This window comes from Gopherus flavomarginatus, chromosome 2, assembly GCF_025201925.1.
Source record: "Gopherus flavomarginatus isolate rGopFla2 chromosome 2, rGopFla2.mat.asm, whole genome shotgun sequence".
Classification (NCBI taxonomy): domain Eukaryota; kingdom Metazoa; phylum Chordata; order Testudines; family Testudinidae; genus Gopherus; species Gopherus flavomarginatus.
Window position 1 is genome coordinate 33,506,381 of NC_066618.1, and position 22,883 is coordinate 33,529,263.

Consider the following 22,883-nt stretch of genomic DNA (forward strand, 5'->3'; position numbering starts at 1 on the left):
ATAAGTAAAGTATAACTGTGTTCTTTTGATGTGTTCACACTATGCTGTCCTACCCCTAATTTCAGTGTTTCACAAATGTTAGTGCTGACAACATAAATACATGTTATGAATCTATTCAATCCCTCCATGACAAGTTCAGATTCTGCATGAAACAAGCTTAAGTATTAAAAGCTTATGTTTTATTCGACTTCTCAAATTACTGCTCTGATGGACAACCAAGGTGACCAGATAACAAAGGTAAGTCCATGTCCCAGAAAAACCTTAGATCACCACCAGCATTCTGATGGGACAGTGGCAATCTTTCTATTAGCTGCAGCCCAATACAATTAAGAACTTTATATGTTGTAATTAACATGCAGACTAGCACTTGAAAGCAAATGTGTAGCTAATGCAGAGCATGAGGCACTCTTATTTGTGTTCACAGCGGGAAACTGTACTCAAGATTAGTTGTGTAAAGTTTGGCTGAAAAATGCACATGGTTTTCAAGTATAGCTCCCCAACCCTCCTCCCACTTGTAAATTCAAAGCTAAATTTTTGCATAATGTGACAAAGACATGAATTACAACTGCAGGGTCTGCACAGTAATTCTCTCAAATTGACTGCTTGTACACGCAGAAGTTCTTATTTTGTACAGTATGAAATCTAAGTTCAGAGCTTTCCCTCTGCAATAAACACTATTGTACTTTTAAACATGATTTTGTCCCTTTCAACACTATGTACTAAGATGTTTTTAACATGTTGAACAACATGTTAACATTTTAACTATGATATAGTTTATCAATGTAAACAAGGCTACATAGGGCTGCAGGTTCAGGCAGCTACCCAACCAGCATGAGCTTCTTCTATTTACTTTTGTGGCACTCAGTTTAGTCCCACCATACCAAAAGCTTTCAGGTGAATGAAACAATCGGGCAGGGGGAGATCAGAACTATAAGAAAATACAAGGGAGTGAAACCAAGTCACGTAAAAGAATAGAGGGGAAAAAAATATTTTTACAGCGAACAGAAAAAAAAGGACAGAAAAAAGCAAAACAGACAGAAATTTCTGAGAGGCTACAGCTATACTGAAAGGATATAATACAAGGCACCTGGAGTCAGTAAAAGGGGCAATACGTCAATCCATCCTAAAAGGGGCTTGAATAAACACAATAGGAACAATTGACAATAATCCCCTGGTACACAGACCAACAGTACACTAATGTCTCCATGGTTATTGATTGTTATGTATCTTTGCTACATCTGAAAGCTGTTACAGGACTTTGACCAATAAACTCCAGAAAGTTTAATGTTCAAATATCATGTATTTTGTCAAAGATTTTAAATTTACATTAATAAGAACAGGGATGTTAATTCAGGAGTCTCAGCCAAATTCAACTCAAATAATTACATTCTACCTACCTAAAATTTCCCCTGTAATTTCATTTGGAAAAAATGTATTTTTATTTCCTGTCCTAGATTTCTTAAACTTGTTTAGGAGGGCCACTGAGCACTGCTAACAAACTTTTCATCTCAGAGATGCTTGTGTTCCACAGGTGGATGAAGTGATTCTTCTGCATAGTTGTGTATCAGTTTAAATATGTAAAGTGCTCTGAGATGAAAGTATTAAATATAAATGGAAGATCTTTATTAAAAGAGTCTGTCATATTAATCTTAACTTCTATCAAAATATTTGCTTATTTTATGACTGAAGTTAACATAAAAAAAGCTAAAGCTTACCCTGCCTCTAGCAAGTGCTCTTTGTCCTATGAAGTGGCAAAGTGAGCTAAGTCCTATCTTCTCACAAACAGACAGACACACACATGCTTGCCAAGTTCTGATCGCAGAGCCTATGTTTGCAGCAGGCTGTCTTCCACAGTTGATGCCCCTTCCCACCCAAATAGGAAGCTTCTCTCTTGAAGAGCCAGAATTCCAGCTAACATCATCCCTGAATTCTACAAAGCCATTGCCTACCTTCCTCTCCACTACATGTACATATAGCTACATCACTCTACACACACAACTGCTCCCCAACTGCAGCATGTGTGAGGTGGGATTCAAGTTTAAGCATAAATTTTAAGCCTCAGTGGGGAAGGGACAGCACCTCTGAAACAGAGATGTACACTTTGAGAAAGACTGAGGTGTCACCAGAACAGTGCAGGATGGAGGTGGTGGTGGTAAACAGACAAGACCACCAATTTTGCTCTGTCTGGTAAGATAGTAGTTGCTTGGATAGAAGGTCAGAGTTATCCACATCTATGAGAAGCAGAGCAGTCAACGCAAAGCGAGCAGTCAGATTAAAACCTATTTGTTCAACAGTTTCACGGATCACTTTGATGTGTAAAAAATTTCCTCCTCTGAGGCAGCTATGTCATGGTATAATTCCCTACTCTGAACCTTAGCGTCCAAAAGATGGGGCACCAGCATGAATTCCTCTAAGCTCAATTACCAGCTTAGAACCTGTAGTGCTGCCACCAACCAGGAATTCCAGTGCCTGGTACACTCTGGTCCCCCCAAAACCTTGCCCGGGGACCCCCAAGACCCAGACCCTCTGGATCTTAACACAAGGAAAGTAAACCCTTTCCCTCACCATTGCCTCTCCCAGGCTTCCCCTCCCTGGGTTACCCTGGAAGATCACTGTGATTCAAACTCCTTGAATCCTAAACAGAGAGGAAAATGCACCTTCCCCCCTCCTTCTCTCTCCCCCTCCCTGACTCTCCCTGAGAGAGAAAGTAATCCTAACACAGAGAGAAAATTAACCTCTCTTTCCCCCTTCCCTCCTTTCTCCCCACCAATTCCCTGGTGAATCCAGACCCAGTCCCCTGGGGTCTCACCAGAATAAAAACACAATTAGGTTCTTAAACAAGAAAAGCTTTTAATTAAAGAAAGAAAAAACAGTAAAAATTATCTTTGTAAATTTTAAAAAAATGGAATAGGTACAGGGTCTTTCAGCTATAGACACTGGGAACACCCTCCCAGCCTAAGTATACAAGTACAAATTAAAATCTTTTCAGCAAAATACCAATTTGAACTCCTTTCAGCCAAATACACATTTGCAAATAAAGAAAACACACATAACCCTAACTCGCTTTATCTACCTAGTACTCACTATTCTGGATCTATAAGAACCTGTATCAGGGAGATTGGAGAGAAACCTGGTTGCACATCTGGTCCCTCTGAGCCCCCAGAGTGAACAAACCAAGCACACACAAAAACTTCCCTCCCTCAAGATTTAAAAGTATCCTGTCCTCTGGTCAGGTGACAGCCATGCTCACTGTTCTTGTTAACACTTTCCAGGCAAAGAGATATGAAGCACTTCTGCTCTATTAACTCTTACTTATCCGTTTATGACAGGCTAAATGGAGAAAGACGGCAAATTTAGATGTTATGGTCTCCATAGATATGGGGTCGGTAACCTTTGGCATGCAGCTGGCCAGGGTAAGCACCTTGGCGGGCCGGGCCAGTTTGTTTACCTGCGGCAGCATCAGGTTCGGTGGACCGCAGCTCCCACTGGCCGCAGTTCGCTGTCCCAGGCCAGTGGGGGCGGCAGGAAGCGGCAAGGGATGTGCTGGAAATCTTTGCTCTACAATTCAACAAAAACAAAGCTCTCCTCATACAAACATACCATACTGAAATGAGAGAAAATGAAAAAGGTCTAATAAAGCTGCTCATTTATGAGACTCAGATTCCATATTTGTGGGTGGGATAAGAAAACTTAAGAGGGATGGGTAAAATAAATAAAAAATGATTGAACAGTTTACCTTAGCTACAGCATAGCAAACTAAAGAAGCTGAACAGCTGAGGCTTCCACATGTATTTCTTTGCTAATATTTGTTTTTGCATGTTTAATACATCTGTCGCTCTGCCACCTTTCTAATTTTTTTAGATACTCTAATTCTGCCTCCAACACAGCAGCCAAACAACTATTACAAAACATGAATAAGAGCTTGTCTACATTTAGAACATGATGCTGTAGTGCTTCAGTGAAGATGCTACATATGCTGATGGGAAGGCTTCTCCCACCGGCGTAGTACTCCACCCCTCTGAGAGACGCTAGCTGGTCGACAAGAGAATTCTCCCGTCAACCAAGAGCTGCCTACACCAGAGGTTGAACAGATTTAACTTCATCACTTCGGGGTGTGAAAAATCCACACTCCTAAGTGACATAAATACACCAACCTAATTTCCTAGCGTAGACCAGACATAACAAAACAAAGCATTTAGAAAACAGGGCACTCTCAGTGCCGAAAAATATATGAAATGAATTTGCTTTATAACCTTACATCTAAGATGAGAATGAGTTTTCCAAAAATAATGTGATCAAACCATGACCCAAGACCAAGAGACTTTATACAACATTTTAAGTAGGAATGCATTTTACAGATGAATTCTTGAACAGATAAACAGAGACGTGCAAACAAACACAAGTGTATCTACTTTAATTAAAAACAATCAGCAAGCAGTCAATAAAAGCACCCTTTGTTAAATCTGACAAAATTCTGTTTTCTCAACCGGTAGTGCACTAGTACTTCAATTTCTGTATTGTAAAGAATATGGCTTCTTCCATAAACCCAAGTGAATGAGGGAATAAACATAAGAAAATGCTGAAAAATAAGCTTAAAACTGTAGTTAGTGGCTTAGATTTTCAAAGTGACTAGTAATTTACAGTATCTAATTTGAGACACCATTAAGGAGTCTGCTTTTCAGAGGGTGGGTGCCCACTTTCTGAAAATCAGGTCCCTTAAAGATGTCTCAAACTGGCCACCCAAAAAATTATCTAGTCCATTTGAAAATTTCAACCAGTATTTTTACCTTACATCTCAGAGGTTCCCAAAGTGATATATAAATGCAGACATACTAGGAGTATAGTTATTTAATAGCATGTACGCTACTACCCCACTTCTTATTTACTTAAGTGATGCCTCATAATTAGGGCTCAATGTCTGTCATGGAAGTCACAGATTCTGTGACTTCCTGTAACTTCTGCAGCGGCCAGTGTGGCTGATCTCAGGGCCAGCTATGCCGACCACTGCTTTAGTGGCTCCACAGCCAGCCACTTGAGTGGCCCCCAACACCCTATGGGCTGGTCTACACTACAGCTGTAAGTCAACATAAGTTACACTACTTCAGTTACATAAGTCATTATGTAACTGAAGTTGGTGTAACGTAGGTCAAGTTACAGCAGTATCTATACCACGTTGTGTTGACAGGAGATGCTCCCCATCGACTTACCTTACTCTTCTCGGGGAGCTGGAGTACAGAAGTCGATGGGAAAGCACTCTGCCATCAACTTAGTGGGTCTTCCCTAGACCTGCTAAATCGATTGCAGCACTGCCGAACAAGACACAAGTGAAGACATGCCATTAGTCTGCATTTCCTGATTTTTTTTTTTTTAACATTTGTTTTAGTGTTTAGTAGGATTCTAATGTACTTGCAAGGGGGATATGAGGGACCTTAGCTTCACATTTCCTAATTTTCCAACTGAGCTGGGGGACTTAAACTCATATTTGGGAATAGCAGGGGAAGCACAGCAGAATGTTGAGGGCCTGCAGCCTTAACTCCATGGTAAGTAACCTTAACTGCATGTGAAGTAGTATCCAGACGCTTCACTCAGGATCGGGGGTCCTAGTTTACTAAATAGGGGCAAGTTAGGTTGATGTTCAACATTTGTACATAGTGTTGTACAGAGAGACTTTATCTTAAAGTCAGCATTCAGATTACAAGCTAGGGCCCCAATCTTCCAAATATTTACACATTTGTAACTTTACTACCATTGTTACCAATGGGACTACTCCTGCTAGTAAACTTAAGCATATGCGTAAGTGCTTGCAGGATGAAGGCCTAGGATGGTAACATGTAGTAACTAAAATCAGAATTTGAGCAGGACATTTTACATCTTTAGTCCTACAAAATGTGCAACAAGCACTTCAAGTGGTCAGGACCTCCATTTTACATCTCATCAGAAAGATCCCACCTCCCACTGCTGAATGCACCCCAAAGATATGCTGGGTATTGGTTCAGTAACAGAAGCAGAACAGTTATATTTTTCTTTGGAATTTTTACTCAAGTACTAACAAGAACCAACTCTGCTTAGCTTACGTGAGATCAGACAAGATCACAGCTTGCAGTAGTATAGCTACAGGCTTTTCAGGTTTTGTCCAATGGCAGACAAATAGTCTTAAAGAGGGGGGGAATCAAACACTGGAGTCCAGGGAGGACTGCAATAAAGAAATAATTCTTTGCAAATTAATTTGTTAGTGTCTATCAGTAAATATTCAATAAAGCCCTGAATCTGGGCCACAGATAGTACATATTACATTTCGAACTGAAAGGTATTGAGAGCTATGAGGATTGTCTGTCCAAACCTAAAAACACATCAATCCATAAGAAGAATGTTTTGCCACATTTTATGAACTAGATGGGCTTTGAAACCATTTCTGTCATTTAAATCCATAACACAATTATATAGCTCTTCACTTTTATGCTAACTTTAAAGTACCCATATACAATAAAGAATGATGAAATCATCTAAGACGCTTAAGGGAAATTAATGATTTAGAAAGAACCAAGTCAAATTCAACACTACAGTCAAATCAATTTCTTATTTGATCATTCTTAATTTGTAAGAAATCCCATGCCAAGAGACGTCAACCTGTTGCATTTAAAGAGAAGCCACTGGCTGTTGGTAGTAACAACATTGGCATCTTCTTTCAAGATTCCAGCAGAATAAGACATTCTACCTCATTTCTCAATACAACATCCTTTGCTTGCAATGTATGGTTCCAAAAATTCACTTGTATATCTACTCGTTTGCATATTTACTGTAGCTTTACAGTCTTATAAAGAAATGTGCAAATTGAAGGGGGCATTGATCACTAGTAAAGTTTCCAAGCTCTGTAATACATGAACTAGGCTAAATAATACATTAAGAAGTATTTTCCTTCTCTCCACATTAGACAGAGGTCTTGGAATTTCTGTATGAATAGCAGAAAACTGAGTTCTCACAAGATGAAATCTATAATGATGTTTAATAATGAAGAAATCATGTTTTATCACCATTACTTATTCAATTAAATTAGTGACTGAAACATTTCACATTATCTAAATCTCAAAATGGATGCTGTGGAGGAACAGTCACTGGCGATTTTAAGTGTCAATTGCTTTCTAGACAGAGTAAGTGGCCGTCTAAAGACCATGCAATATAGCTGATCATTAAAACAGATGTTAGTTGGTCATTAAAAAATTGCTTTTGTTTCTATTGTTCCAATTCAAAAATGCCTGAAAAATATATTTTTTTCCAAAGTCAGTCAAGCAGGAGAAGTTGAACTTTAAAAGGAGTGAAAGGATTTTAATGTAAATCCCTTAAAAACTTTATCTACATAATTGCTAGTGTAATATTATACTTAACTACGGAAACCTCATCCACTCAGCTAAACAGACTTGAATTAACATCCATGGGAATTCAAAGGTGATATATGGCTTCTGGAGCAAGTCATGATACAGGATTATAATAAGAATAGTCACAAGAAACAAAAAAATTGAATAGCACAGATTTCAAAGTGAATTCCTATCTTATGTCTAAGTCTTCATGAACACAAAATTGTAAATTTATTATTTTAACAAAAACAAAGAAAGTCCTATGTTTTGGCTACATATTTCTTCAAAAGTGAGCACTTTTTTCAAATGATTTTTCTTTATGTTTGAGAGTGAGTAGATCTGTACAGAATGTAAGGGTGAATTCCATCATCAGGGCAGAATCCCAATTTGACTCAAGTTCTCTTTTTTCTACAGATGTTAATTACCACTATGATTCAATAATATTAGTGACATCAGAGGCATACCTGTCTTTCTATAAGGATGAGACCTCGATGCATAAGAAGGTTGATTCTTCGAAAGATGTGAAATTATATGGTATTTAAGGATGTAGGGTTACAAACAAAGCTGGAGAGAAAGGACTGCACTTTAACGATTGCTCCTTAAAAGTCTTCTAGAACTGTGGTTCTCAACCAGGAGTATGTGTATCCCTGGGGGCACTCACGGGTCTTCAAGGGAGTACTAAACTCATCTGTATCAGTTTCTCTCAACCTAGGGCTTGCAGCCCCCAGTGAGGTCCTGGGCAGGGTCTAGGGGATTGCAAGTGCAGGGCCAGCAGTATGGGGTGGCAAGCCGGGCAACTGCTCAGGGCCCCATGCCACAGGGGGCCACATGAAGCTAAGTTACATGCTTCAGCCCCGGGTAGTGGGGCTTGGACTTCAGACAAGACTCACAAATGAAAAAACAAGCTCAAGTACTATATTTATACTCCAATCAATGTATTTTATAATTATATGGTAAAAGTGAGAAAGTAAGCAATTTTTCAGTAACTGTGTGCTGTGACTCTTGTATTTTCATGTCTGATTTTGTAAGCAAGTAACTTTTAAGTGAGATGAAACTTGGGGTACGCAAGACACATCAGACTCCTGTAAGGGACACAGCAGTCTTGAAAAGTTGAGTACCACGGTTCTAGAAAACTACTTAAATGCATCCATTTTCCTGACTATTTCACTGAAAGGCCAACATTTCTCCTCCAAAAATAAACAGTCTGTCTTTGACCAGGAGTTATTACAACTGTCACCAAAAGCATCAATTTTGGCTAGTGATAAATCCAAAGACCTTGTATTATGAAAAAATACAAAAAACTATAACTCTAGTTATAGAGCTCAGACGTTGGAGATTAACTGCACTGAAACTGGATTTTGCCAGATTCAAATAAAAATTTACAATCCACACCCTTGTAGATACTCATTTTAACAAGCAAATTTCCCATTACTTTTATGGAAAAAAAATTCTGTAGTAGTGCCCTTAAAGGAGCAGCACCAACAGTATTTTGACCAGAGATTATCAAAATACATGATATTTTCTTCATGAAGCTAATTTCAAAAGTATAGTTTTAATAAAATGTGGATGAACACTTTCTGACCAGCACAGATTTTGACAAGCAGGAAGAAATTCAGTTTAAAGCTACCAAAGCAAATTAAAAATAACAGATTGTAAGTACTAATTAAATGAGTTTCATGTAAAGACATCCATCAAGAGCTATTTTTTTCATATAATATGTTCACATCTTCCTTTCTACCTCTTTTTGGTATGCTGCTTCTGAGATATGGGCAGATGATATACCAGGGTGATTTTGGTTTTAAAGTGCACTTCTACGCTTGAAGCACAGTAATTTAAAAAGGCAAACACTGTTCCAATACCATTGTGTCAGTAACACCATAAAAGATTTGTTCCTTTTACAAGTAAAAGATTGGATTGCTGGAAAAAAGAACTCGCCCAGAGATCTGACAACTAAGATTTGTTTCTATGTCATACTTCACCAGTAAGACAATTTGGCAGGTATAAATGTACCTTCAGTTACATCTGTGGGAGGGAGTGAAGAGAGTCTCTAGCTGTTAAGCCACCTGACTGTGACTCTGTAGATCTGGGATCAATTCTGTCACATGTTGCCATAGACTCTGCCATAGACTTCTTGTGTGACCCTGTCGGTAAGTCATTTATCTATTGCGTGCCTCAGTTCCTCATCTATAAAATAGGATGTAAGGTATTATTCCTATTTCATAGGTGTATTGTCCATTAAAGTCCATTACTGATTGTGAGATGTTCACATACTACTGTGATGAGGGCCATACAAGTGCTTGAAAAACTTATCTTTGCAAGCCTACTAATCGCCAACAACAACACACAGGTGTTACTAGCAGCCAAATTTTACCTATAAACTGGGCAAATTTGATACAGTCATATAGAAACTAACACCTGATACCATTTCTACAGGAACACTTTTCAAAGTAGAATTTAACTTTAAATATTCATCTTCAGTCTCTGAAACAAATGATATCCTAAGGATTTTAGAATAGTAAATAGATTAAACTGTGAGGAAAATAAACTGATTTTAAGTTACTCAATCCTCTACCCTACTACTTTGGGTCCTAAAACTGTGGATCTTTGAGCGATGAGCTGATCAAATACAGATTGTAATATATCTCTAACTACAAAATCTTAGAATCTTGAATCACTACAGATTCAAAGGACAGAAGGGACCACTGGGTTCATCTAGTCGGACCTCACGTATAACAGAGGCTCTAGGAATTATTTTGGGGAAGTTCTGTGGCATACCGTTTAGAAAAAACATCCAACTTTGGTCTAAAATTGTCAGTGATGGCTAATCCACCACAACCCCTGGTAAATTGTTCCAATCATTAATTACTCTCACAATTAAAAATGTATGCCTTGTTTCCAGTTTCAGTTTGTCTAGCTTCAACTTCCAGCCATCAGATCTTGTTATATTTCTCTCTCCTAGGCGGACGAGTCCATTATTAAATATTTGTTCCTCACACATACTTATAGATCATGATCAAGTCATCCCTTAATCTTTTCTTTGTTAAGATAAACAAATTGAGCTTCTTGAGTTTATAACTATAAGGCAGGTTTTCTAATCCTTTAATCATTCCAATTTATCAACATCCAACTTGAATTGTGGGCCCCAGAACTGAACACAGTATTCCAGCAGCGGTTGCATCAGTACCAAATATAAGGTAAAATAACCGCTCCACTACTACTTGAGATTTCCCTCTTTATGCATACATTATATACAACATTTCACACTGATACTTTTCAGAATAGTTTTATAAGTATAAAAAAATTTCAAGAGCTATTCCCCTCCAAGAACTGCTCTAATGCCTTATCTAAATGCAGCAGTTGCACCAGTTTAATTTAAATTAGTTTTTAAACAGATTTATAGATAAACTAGGGTAAAAAGCTTTATGGACACCTATTTCCATTTCAACCAGGATTTAGATTAAATTCTGATTAAACTGACTTGAGTTAAATCTTAAATTAAACAAAAGAACCTTGTTTAAACAAAAGTAAAACCTATTTAAAACAATAGAAGAGCATCTGCCTTCTGCATCAATATCACAAAATCAATTTTTAAAATATCACACCTTATGGTAAACCAGTGCAGCTCTCTCATGTAGACAAGCCCCAAGAATACCTACAAGAAGGTCCCAAGGATATCTGCAGAAAATATCTTGCTTCTCATCTCACTTACAGGTACCCCATTTTCCCAAGAAGGATCTGGACTCAGCGACCAGGGTGGGTGCAACCTGTTTCTCACAGATGTACTGCTGAAGCTGAGAACAGGGACCAAAGAGGACTGCACTTTTAGCATTTTGCTGGGGGGTGGGGGGGGAAGATGACTGCTGCTAACAGCAAGAACTCTAAGTAGGTAATCCAGCACACCTCAACTGGGAACAGGAAGAGAGCCAGACAATGGTTTTACTGAAGAGACTGATGGGAAACTAATGACTAGTGATCAGTTTATACATTATGAAAGTTATCTAGCAAAGAGAGGTCTAAACCTTTAAGTTTCGTTCATTTAGGAACAGAAGAATTTGTAATGTTCATCAGACCACAACTCTAAAATACGTTATGTAGTATACAAAGATTATCTCAACTGACAATATTTTCACTGAGTTGGAATGCAAAAGTTATTTGATGCAATAATGCTTTAGAATTAGTGGACAAGTTAGATTTTTATATCATCAAGTTTGTTTTAATTAAATGAACAAGACAGCAAAACAAATCTGGAACTGGGGGGAAAAATGATCAGACTCTGAAAAGCTAAAACTGTTTGTTCAATTAACCTCACTTTCCAAACAAAAAGTTTATGCTCTGATCATACAATCAATCCACATCAGACAATTCTGAACCCACACAGAACCCACTGCGGTAGGAGTGTGCCTCAATCGGCATATGTGAGCAGTTTTTTCTATTAAAAAAATCTTTCTAGGAAGGGAAGAGCTCATGAAAGTACTGTTCACATAAAAATCACGTTTACAGTGAAAACCGTATCAAAACCACAACTCTGAAGTCAGTAACTCCAACAGTTTGGAGGAAAAAACCCCTGAAGAATTGGATTATACAAACTCTTCACCCAAAAGGTGAAGATGACCTACTCAACATGAAAAAAATCCCGGTGTATGAAGCACTTTGGCAAAGGCAAAACAAACAACCAACAGCTTGGGCGACAGAAGCAATAGTGGATATTTTTAAATTACTTAATCCCTGCAGGTGAGACAACGAACGAAAAGCTGTAAAGTCATTTTGGTAAGATGACAAGAGTGTGTCACCCAGTGACTGGGCAACAGGCAAATCTGCACAATACCACCACCCAACAGGAACAAAAAATGTGCCTAGTGACAGCACCTTTCACTGAAGCCAATAACTGACAAAAAAGTATACTTTTCTTCGAAGAAAAATGTCTATATTATGCCTGTAAGTACGATGCAATAGAATTACAGAGCTATCAATCTGTGGTTTAATTCAGAATGACTTCTCAGGTAAGAAGCACTAAAGAACTTTCTAGACTTCCAACTTTTAGGATAGCTTTTAGGGTGGTTGCCCCTAAGCTTCTCAGGTAGCTTTTAGGGTGGTTGCCCCTAAAGACTGAGCATATAGAGAAAACATTTCTGAACAACAACATGGGCCAACACAGCTAGCACTATTATCAGCTGTTACAGATACTGAATTCTGCTACTGGTAAATCTGCAACAGTGCTGTCAGCATTTCTTTGGGCCTTTTTGTGTTTTACTCCAAAGTAACCTAGATTTAATGTAAAATGCTATTTAGTTAGACTCAAATTATAGTTTCTATATGCACTCAATCAAAAATCAACCCTTGAAAAGTTTATCAAACATCTATTAGCCAGAGGTAGATAAAGACAAAGCTAGAAGAGAAGTCTAATGTCAGTGACCTGGTGAGAAGCCCAGACCTCTCTACTATTATTGGTAAAGTTCAAAGAGTTTCTATTGGACTATTATCTTAGGACCCTCCTTTGAGACTCTATTTTTCGTATCAGTCTCTGGTTAACAGGTGTCTGATAAATTTGAAGCATTAACCTCTTCAAGCTGCTAGAACAGAAAAAGATTTCTGTCACCTTCTCAGTCCACTAGCAAGCAGGGGTAAAGGTCTGTGAGAACAGGACTAAACACGTTTCCTTCACGCTGTCCTCTCTCAGAGCCAACAGACTATAGCAAGGAGAAGGGTTTTGCAACTTTCCCTCTGTCAGCCTGTTTTAGGTGGTCCTCCCTCACTAACAACATCAGTGGGAACCTCTGATGTTGCTCACAGCTTTAAAACAGAATTCTTGTCACCCTTCACTATTATGCATAGTTTTCTGACTAGCAGAAGTGAAAATGACCTGTCTTGTGAATTTCACTGTGCAGATGCTTTGAGAAAATCTTTGAGCAGCAATAGACAAACTGGAACCAACTTTAACTTCAGGACGACAATGTGGAATCATTCCACATTTCGGAAATACTTTGCAATCCTTAATTTTTGGTTTTCAATGAAGGCTTATTTTCTGCAAATATTGATTAGATATCACCCTCCAACACACTCATCAGGAGAAAAGTCTTTCACTTGCCTGAGGTGAATTTCAAGCCAGGTCATTCTGTGAACCAACAACCTTTCAACCAGAGTGCACATCAGGCTAAAATTATTTATTTTCACATAAACAGAATGTTAGTATAGTTTTAGTTCTACCACTGCTTTCTGTACCAGTAGCAACAACTATGGACAGGAGAGTTCCAACTTCATTGGGGACTTGTTGAATATTTAATAAAAGTCGCTAGAGACAATTTAATTGCTCTGTTTTCCTATTTAAAAAAAACTTTAAAATGTGTATTATGATGAATACAGGACCATGGGAAAACACACAAGGCTTTAATGCATCATTAAAACAAAGACTTTTTTTTTTTAAATGGTACTCTCTTTGGTGTTGATAAAAATTTTCATAAACACCAAATAAAATGTGTCAAGTGACCTAAGAACTAGGATAATGGCATTTTTTAGGTTGGTACTATAGGCATATGTACACTAGAAAAGTAAGTCAACTTATGGGAGGTCGATTTACAACCACTACAGTAATTACTGTGGTGGTTTATGTCCACACTACACTTCCTTCTGTCGGTGGTGCACAGCCTCGCCAGGAGCACTTTCATCGACTTAAGTTAGGCAATGTGAGGGGGCTTAGAGCCTGGGCATTCAGCACCACACGCAGCTCCCTGCTGGAAGCCCAGGTGCTGCCCAGAATCTCCCAGCCCATGCGGGGACCAGGAGCCACCCTGACTTCGGGCATGGAACTCCCCTCCCGGAGCCCTGCTCTGGTGGGGAGCAGAGAGCCCGTAGGGGCAACTGGGCTCCCAGAGGCGGAGATCCAGGGGAAGAAAGAGAAGAGGCAGCCGTGAGCCTCAGTGCAGTACCAGGGCTCCCTGCAGGAAGCAGGGAGTCTTCAAGCAGCAACCCAGCTGGCAGAGGGGAGCCCAGGCAGCAGCTGGGCTGGGAGCCAGGGGGCAGGTGGAGGTCTGCTAGAAGCAGTGAAATTGGAAAGAATGACAGTCAGTCGAAGTAAATAACGGTGTCTACATGGATACAGCATCGCCCTAACTACACCGACATAAGTTCTACACCTCTCAGGGAAGTGGAGATATTATGTCGGTGTAGTAGGGCACTTACATCAGTGGGAGCAAGGCTGTAGCGTGTACACTGACATAATCAGGTTGACATAAGCTGCCCTATGAGTAGTGTAGACCAAGGGTACTATGAATAAAGAGGCTTCTATACTGTGCTTCTTACACTGGAGAAAGGAAACATTTCTCTTCCCACTGTAACTTTACTGTGCAAAGCTAAAGAATCTCTTACAATTCATCAAGCAAAAGACACAACAAGTTTTAAAGTTAGAGTTACAGTACAGAACACCAAGGCAGTTAGGAATAGTGAAATGTCACCACCTTTTAATTCATTTAGCCTACTGACTATGGTTCCCATTTCAAAACAGGTGAAAACATGCAAAGAAAGTTCTTCTGTTTCAGAAGCATTTTGTAACCCATAGGAAAAAAGCAAAATCAATGCAACTTGCTGGCTTTTGCCAACTCAATTAGATTGTGCCAATTTTCTAAAACTTTATTTTAAAGTAATAAAACAATGTAGTTCAAAGCGTCACCCCAAAATGTCTGTAAACTGTATGGCAACCAAGGGATTTAATCAATATTTCCATGACTATTTTGGTATGCTGACACTATGTACAACATTATGCAGCAAATTCATATATGCAGCAAAAATACACACACACTTGTAAAGAGCTTGAGTCAAGAGCCCTTTGTTCAAGGTCAATATACCTTAGATTTTTTTAAACTGTTTTTTAAGTTCAGATTTTTAAAAAGCTTTTGACAAATCAGCACTTTCAAACATCAGAACTATTCCAATACTACTAACATGAAGGGACTGACAACATGCTTACTGAAGTTCTCTTAGGCCTTGGCTACACTGGCGCTTTACAGCGCTGCAACTTTATCACTCAGGGGTATGAAAAAACACCCCGAGCACAGCAAGTTACAGCGCTGTGAGGCACCGATGTGAGCGTGGCTCCCAGCGCTGTAAGCTAATCCCCACAAGGACGTGGAGTACCTGCAGCACTGGGAGAGCTCTCTCCCAGCGCTGGTGCCGCGACCACACTCGCACTTCAAAGCGCTGCCACGGGCGAGCTCTCACGGCAGCACTTTGAAGTTGCAAGTGTAGCCATACCCTTAACGTATCTGGCCATTAACTAGGTGAGGAATGCAGAGGTTCCGCAGAGTAAAACGGCAGAATAGCAGGCCAGAATTGGTGCACTGAAAGCCCTGTAGATAGTTGTCTCCTCAGTGAGAAAAAGCCCTATTTAGTTGCAAACCAGCCATGATGGGCTTTTGTAGCAAGTCTGAACAGGTATGTATTTTATAGCAAAAATTGCCAAGTTTTCTCTGTTTGATCATTCCTGAATCTCTTCCCATAGACAAGTGGATTTCTGTTTGTAGATTTCAGAAATTTAACTACTGTTTTTAAACTACAGAAGTTTTGCAAAATGTGTGATTACACAAGAGCTCAACTAACTGTGCAACCAAAACTACTACATTATACAACTTCCAAAGTAAATCATCAAAACATTTGTTATTCCCAAACAAACAAGGGGGGAAAAAGGCAACGTTTACCTTACAAATCAGTTATGTGATTTGGAAGCTCAATTCTAAGAGCCGAAAACTTTCCTATTTTATAAAAATACTAATTTATTAATATATACTTTGGTTTTTAGAACAGACTGAGGACATTTCACCAGAACAAGAACACTTCTATGATAGCCTCCCATTAGAATATTCACTTCGGGGAGTGGCAAGCCTTCATCTGCAACATTAGCAAAAATGCTGAAATTGTAGTGTATCATCTCTCCCAATGACACCATAAAAAAGAAAATGAGAAGATAATCAATCCTGTTCAATGTAAAAATAAAATGGAGTTGTCTCTTGAGCATGTGCTCTTTTAAAGAGCTGTATTTGGGTACACCGTTTTTTAACAATTTACTACTACTATTGCCAAAGTATAAGTTCCAAAGTATGAGTGCTGAGTCCTGACATTCAGTACCAATGCAGCCTTCCCCACCAAAATGCTATTTTAGCAGAATAAGAAAACACCACACACACACACACACACACACCCCCCCGCAATCCTCTATACTCTCATACTGGATCTGTAGGGCTCTACACTAGGGCTCTATTCCAAGGCATCCCCCTGTCAGAGTCCAGTCAGGGAGAGCTGCTTGGGCAGCTGTGGGGAGCTGTGGCAGACCCTCCACCTGCCCTGGGCGGAGGAACCTGAGCAGCCCCCAGCAGACCTGCAGCCCAGGGCAAGTAAAAAGACTCGGGCTCCCCAAGCTACCACTGTGGATCTCTCCAACCCGGCTCTGGCCAGGGGGCGGAGGGGAGGAGACTCGGAGCCGCAGCCCAGGCATGGTAAGAGCTGGGCGGGCAGCTGTGATGATCCACAGTGGACCCTCCACTTGCCCTGGGCATGGGACCAAACAGCCCCCTACCCAGTGTCCCTGCCCCCCCAGGTCTCCTGCCCAGGGCAGGTGGAGGAACCAGTGCCCATGGTTCCTCACAGCTGCCCGCCCAGCTCTTACCATCAGAGACCTGCACAGAAATGGTCCACGGATATAAAGCGAATACTCATGGATTTGAAGGGCTCTACTTCAGACTACTACAAGAACAGCTCACAGGTACAGGACTGCCATCTCAGGAAGTAGCCCATATGTCCATGCTTCTCTCCTTTACAGACACACATGCTAGAAACTTAAAACTAAGAAAGCTTGAATTCTGCAGAAATGAACAGAACCACCAATCACCAGGGAATGCTTTTTAATAACCTCTGGCAAGCAAATTTAGCAAGACCTGTTTATAACCAGTATTAAGAAATTACTTTCCTTTTTCAAAGGGTAAAAGAAACTTACATACTTAGCATACTATATCTAACTGCTAGAATTACCTAAATAATGCATTAAAATAAAACTCAGAAATTCAAATTTTACTGAATTTCAAGAAAAATCTATACGTAATTTATTAAAAAGCATTAAAAATACTAATTACTCTGGATAACCTGCATTAATTTCAAAAGTGAACAGTTCTAGACACATTTTCACCTTCATCTAACCAGTTGTTATTTACCATCATAGCTTAACAATTGCTTTTCAAAGACAATGAACTTCAAAACCAGTAATTTAAAAAAAAAAAAAAAGTAGTTTCAGGACTATCACCTGACTGTGGTTTTACAGCCACATTTTTTTAGTTTTAAAAAGGTCTCTCCCCTGTTATGTGAAAGACCCACACAGAAGGGAAAACTAATTGACTATACCAGGGGTAGGCAACCTATGGCACGCGTGCCAAAGTTGGCACGCAAGCTGATTTTCAGTGGTACTCACACTACCCAGATCCTGGCCACCAGTCCAGGGGGCTCTACATTTTAATTTAATTTTAAATGAAGCTTCTTAAACATTTTAAAAACCTTATTTACTTTACATACAACAATAGTTTAGTTATATATTATTGACTTACAGAAAGAGACCTTCTAAAAACATTACAATGTATTACTGGCACACAAAACCTTAAATTAGAGTGAATAAATGAAAACTCAGCACATCACTTCTGAAAGGTTGCAGATCCCTGGACTATACAATATTTCCAATTAAACTTACTTGAGGATGGGTCGGAAGGAAACAAGCCAGACCAGGGAAAGAACAGGTTAAAAATATTTAGAGAAGTTAGATTTAGTCAAGTCGGTAGGCCCTGATGAAATTCACACTAGGGTACATAAGGAACTAGCTGAAGCAATGTCGGAAACATTAATTATTATTTTTGAGAACTCATGGAGGGCAGGAGAAGTCCAGAGGACTAGAGAAGGGCACAAACAGTACTTATCTTTAAAAAGGGGAACAAAGAGGACCAGTCAGCCTAACTTCAATACCTGGAAAGATACTGGTACAAAATATCAATTTGTAAGCACCCAGAGGATAAAAGGATAGTAACTAATAGCCAATATGTATCTGCCAAAAACAAATCATGCCAAACTCATTTCTTTTTCTGACAGGGTTACTGGGGAAGTGGAGAAGGGGGAAACCTTGATTTTAGTAAAGCTTTTAAAAGAGTCATATGTGACATTCTCATAAGCAAACTAGGGAGGTGAAGTACTAGCAGGTGGGTGCAAAACTGGCTGAAAGGCCATACTCAAAGAGTAGTTACCAATGGTTCACTGTCCATCTGGGAGGTCATATCTAGTGGGGTCCCGCAAGAGCCAGTCCTGGGTCTGGTACTATTCATTTTCATTAATTACTTGGAAAGTGGTGGGGAGAGTTTATACAATTTGCAGATGACAGACACCAAGCTGACCGGAGCTGCAATAACTTTGGAGAACAGGATTAGAACTCAAAATTACCTTGACAAGTCAGAGAATTGGTCTGAAATCAACATGATAAAATTCAGTAAAGGCATGTACAAAGTGCATAAATACAAAAAGCGGAATAACTGGCTAAGCAGTAGTAGTGCAGAAAATATGGGAGTTACAGTGGATTTCAAATTGAATGAGATAAAAATGTGACGCAGCTGCAAAAAAGGCTAATATTCTGGGGTGTATTAACAGTAATATGGTACGAAAGACACAGGAAGCAACTGTTGTCCCATTCTAATCAGTGCTGGTGAGATCTCAGCTGGAGTATGGTGTCCACTGTTTGGCTCCATAGCTTAAAAAAGGATATGGACAAACTCGAGACAGTCCAGAGAGCAAAAAAAGTGATAAAACGCTTAGAAAATGAGCATGTTTAGTCTTCAGAAAAGGTGACTCCAGGGAGAACCTGGTAGCAGTCATCAAATGTGAAGGGCAGTTATAAAGAGGACTGTGATCAATTGCTCTCTGTGTTGACTGAAGGTAGGACAAGAAGCAATCTACTTAATTTGCAAAAAAAAAAAAGAGAGAGATTGACCTTAAGACAGAAAAAACTTTCTAATCATAAGGATTGTTAAGTTATAGAACAGCCTTTCAAGGGAGATCATGGAATCCCCATCACTGGAGGTTTTTAAGAACAGGTTAGACAAACTGTCAGGAATAGTGTAGGTATACTTGGTCTTGCCTCTGCATGAGTAGCTGGACTAGATGACCTCTCGAGGTCCCCTTCCTGACCTGTATTTCTACGATTCTGTGAAGTGAAAAAAATAAGGAGGGTTTCCACACCACACACACTGTATCTTCTGTGTTAATTATAATAAGAACAGGTAAAAAAAATCATGTGCTTTTTCAAACTGAAGATGTCCCTTAGCAGTATCAGAAAATAAATGTGATAATATACATTAGAAAGTTTTCCCTCAAGACTAAAAATCCAGGGAACTGAGTTTCTGATTGGTCCAGAACAAATGCTTGTAAAAGTTTACTGATCTTGGAAGCTTTTTCTATTCAATCTTCCAAATAATCATTTTTGCAAACATCTTCCACATACTTAAACACAGATATTTCGAGAATTGCTGGAGTCAAAAATTAAATCTTTATACCATTTGACAGATGAGAGAATTCACAGCCTTCAAAGTGTTTCCTAGGCCACCCACCCTCTCATTGATAATCACATAGACTTCTCCTCCCTTCCCCGTGACTAAGCAGCATCCTGAAGACAGTGCTTCCATGGTAGATTAAAAAAAACACTCCTCTAACATTTACTGCTTTTAATGTATTTAGCTTGTTGAACACTGTCTACTCTCTCTCTCTACCCCCCCTCCCCCATTTCCTTATCCCCCTGCACACATGCTTTGCTGCTATCAGGTTTTTAATCTATTTGCCTACACTTGGGTTTTCTTCTCCTCTGCATTTACAGCTCAGCCAGCTACTCTTCTCTCCCAACTGCCCTGTTCATTTTCCCTGATGGTGAATGCCCACTCCACTAGCTGCTTGCTTCCTTTCCTCCATAGCAATGGCCCCCAAGAAGGCAGGCTGGCTTGTTTCCAGCTGTTTCAATAGGTATTTAGTGTCTTCTTGCAATAAATGTCCTGGACTCTTGGTAGACAAGGGAAGCCAGGAGCCTGTGACATATCAGCTCTCTGCAAAATCTCTACAAACCCATCTAGAAACTCCTTTTGTAAAATAGTCCATTTTAGCTTTGATGGTTATTGTCAGGCCCCTCTGTTCTGTAGTGATTTAGTTAGTTTGGCATTTTATATTATTGAATATATCATATTCTAAAGTTTAGATCAATAATTTCTTATATCTAAAATTCTTCTAGTTTAAGTTCACAAGTAACTAAAGGTAATCAACATTAACTATTCCCATTCAACTTCAGTGAAGTTTTAGTATCTAGATATTATCAACTGAATTAGTCTGTGGAGGGAAAAAATGTAGTACATGATCTAAAAGGTTTCATGTTGCATATACAAATATTGTTCAAATAATAAAATTTTAACAGTCATCTATTCACCTGTATATTAATAATATGACAAAAAGCAAACAGATTTTCACAGATCCTCATGAACTTAGACACAGCAGGATGCCTGAGATCATTTCATATCAACTAACACCTGCCTTTAGATAGGTTTGGAGTACACATGGCCAAAGCTGAAATCCCTATCTAAACTCAAATTCTGCCCCCTTATATTTTCCATCATTGATGACAAAGACGCTCTGTCACTAAGGCACGACCTGGAAGTGATTTTTCATAACTCCTCCCTTGACCTACAGGATGTATTCAAATTTTGCAACTTCTTTTTTCAGTTTTAAGTGCAGATCTTTTCTTCCTATTCCCACATCTAACCTACTCACCAGGCTTCATTACCTCCTCCTCTCAGGTTCTCTGAAACCCGTATCTCCCCCTCCAGTGCTCTGAAAACACAACTGCTAGGATCATTTTCCTTGCCTGTTAGTCTGCCCTGCCACAATACACACATTTTGAATCCTTCTATTGATTTCTCCCTTTTTCTACTAAGTCAAATTCAAGCTTCTTCTCCTCGCCTTCAAGACTCTTCATGGCTATCTTTTCCCTGCCAACAATGCTAGCTTTAACTGCTCACCTCCCTCAGGCTGGCTGTTTCTACACATGGAATCCCCTGCTGGAACCAACAGATAACCCCACAAGACCCACATCTGTGACTCCTACAAGAAACTGGCCAAAAAACAATAGATTATGGGCTGTATGGTATAGTTATTTTGTGCATTGTCACCATAGATTTTAAGCTCTTCAGGACAGGGACTAGGCTTCCATGTGTGAGACCTGAATATAAACACACGATAGTAATTTTGCCACTTGGCTGTGAATATTTGCTTTTATTCTGTCACACTCCAACACTTTTTTTTTTTTTAAACCAGTGGATGAACAATCACATCACTTCCACTACCACTGGTAGTGTAGCCAAATGTTTATGCTACACATTAAAGGTGGATATATTTTAGTGTAGTCTATGTGTGACTTTCCTTCGGCGATAAGAGGACAAAATATGTCAAAAGCCTGCAATAAACCTGGAATAAACTTTACCCATTACCAGAGAGACTGAATACTCAACCTGCTTTACTTGTATTATACCAACACATAAGGCTTGTCCACACAGTTTGGGGTGTTCTTGGTATCACTATAATTACATTGATTAGAAACCAATTTAGTTACAGTGGTACAACTTCCTACTGCAGATGCAGTTATATACTAGTACAAAGATGCATATATCTGTACATCTCATTTCAGGAATAAGCTTTATGGATATAAGCACTTTTATATGTGTATAACTGCATCCATACTAGACAGTTGTACCACTTGATTTACATTGGTCTCTAAAACAATACAATTATAGCAGCACAAAACAAAAAAAACCCTATGTATAGATAAGCCCTTAATAAAATTAAGTCAATTTTTGCTTTACCACAAAATAGATTCAGGACTGAATAAATTCAAAACATCAGCACACTGTACCACTTAGTCATCTGCTTGCTCAAAGAAGAATTGGAAACTAGGAGAATGAAAAATTGAAGTGATTTTTAAAATTAACTTTAGAAGGAGAGCAATGGGTGAGTTTAGGCTTCCAGTTTAGTGTTTAAAACTCCAGTGTTGCATGGTGCACATTGTTGGGTTTTGCTTTTTTTTTTTTTTAAAACAAAACTTAGTTAATGAAAAAAATCACAGGAGTATTTCCATTCAACTAATTTGCTTAGATGTAGTCATTCCCTTGCAGTAGTTCCAAACAAAACACTACAATGCTACAATAATGAAACTGACTAGAAAATGAATAAATATAAAAGTGAAACCAGTCTATTTTCACTGCCTAAACTAAGAGAAATGCAAACAATAAACACATTCAAAATAATGGAGAAGAAAACAACATGACTAATTTTACTTCAGTTAATAGTCCTAGGTCCTATTAGCATTTAGTAAAGTTTTTTTTTTTTAAATGCTATCTAACTTGACAATATCTATCCATTTAAACAAAATACTGTATGTTCTCAGTACGGTTTCTGTAGCCCTGAAATTGAGAGAGATATGGGAAGTAT

At 39.0% G+C, this 22,883-nt stretch overlaps 1 protein-coding gene across 3 annotated transcripts in view; it reads right to left on the reverse strand.

Annotated features, from left to right (window-relative positions):
- WAC (WW domain containing adaptor with coiled-coil) overlaps window positions 1–22,883 on the reverse strand; it is a 126,145-nt gene that overhangs the window by 99,412 nt on the left and 3,850 nt on the right. Inside the window, exon 1 of one of the 3 annotated variants that reach the window (XM_050939084.1) lies at window positions 19,501–19,523. The exons of the other annotated variants lie outside the window; for them this stretch is intronic. Within the exon in view, the coding sequence (XP_050795041.1) occupies window positions 19,501–19,508 (8 nt within the window). The 5' untranslated portion in view covers window positions 19,509–19,523. Of the gene's footprint in view, window positions 1–19,500; window positions 19,524–22,883 lie in introns of those variants that run through there. 3 annotated transcript variants of the gene reach the window in all.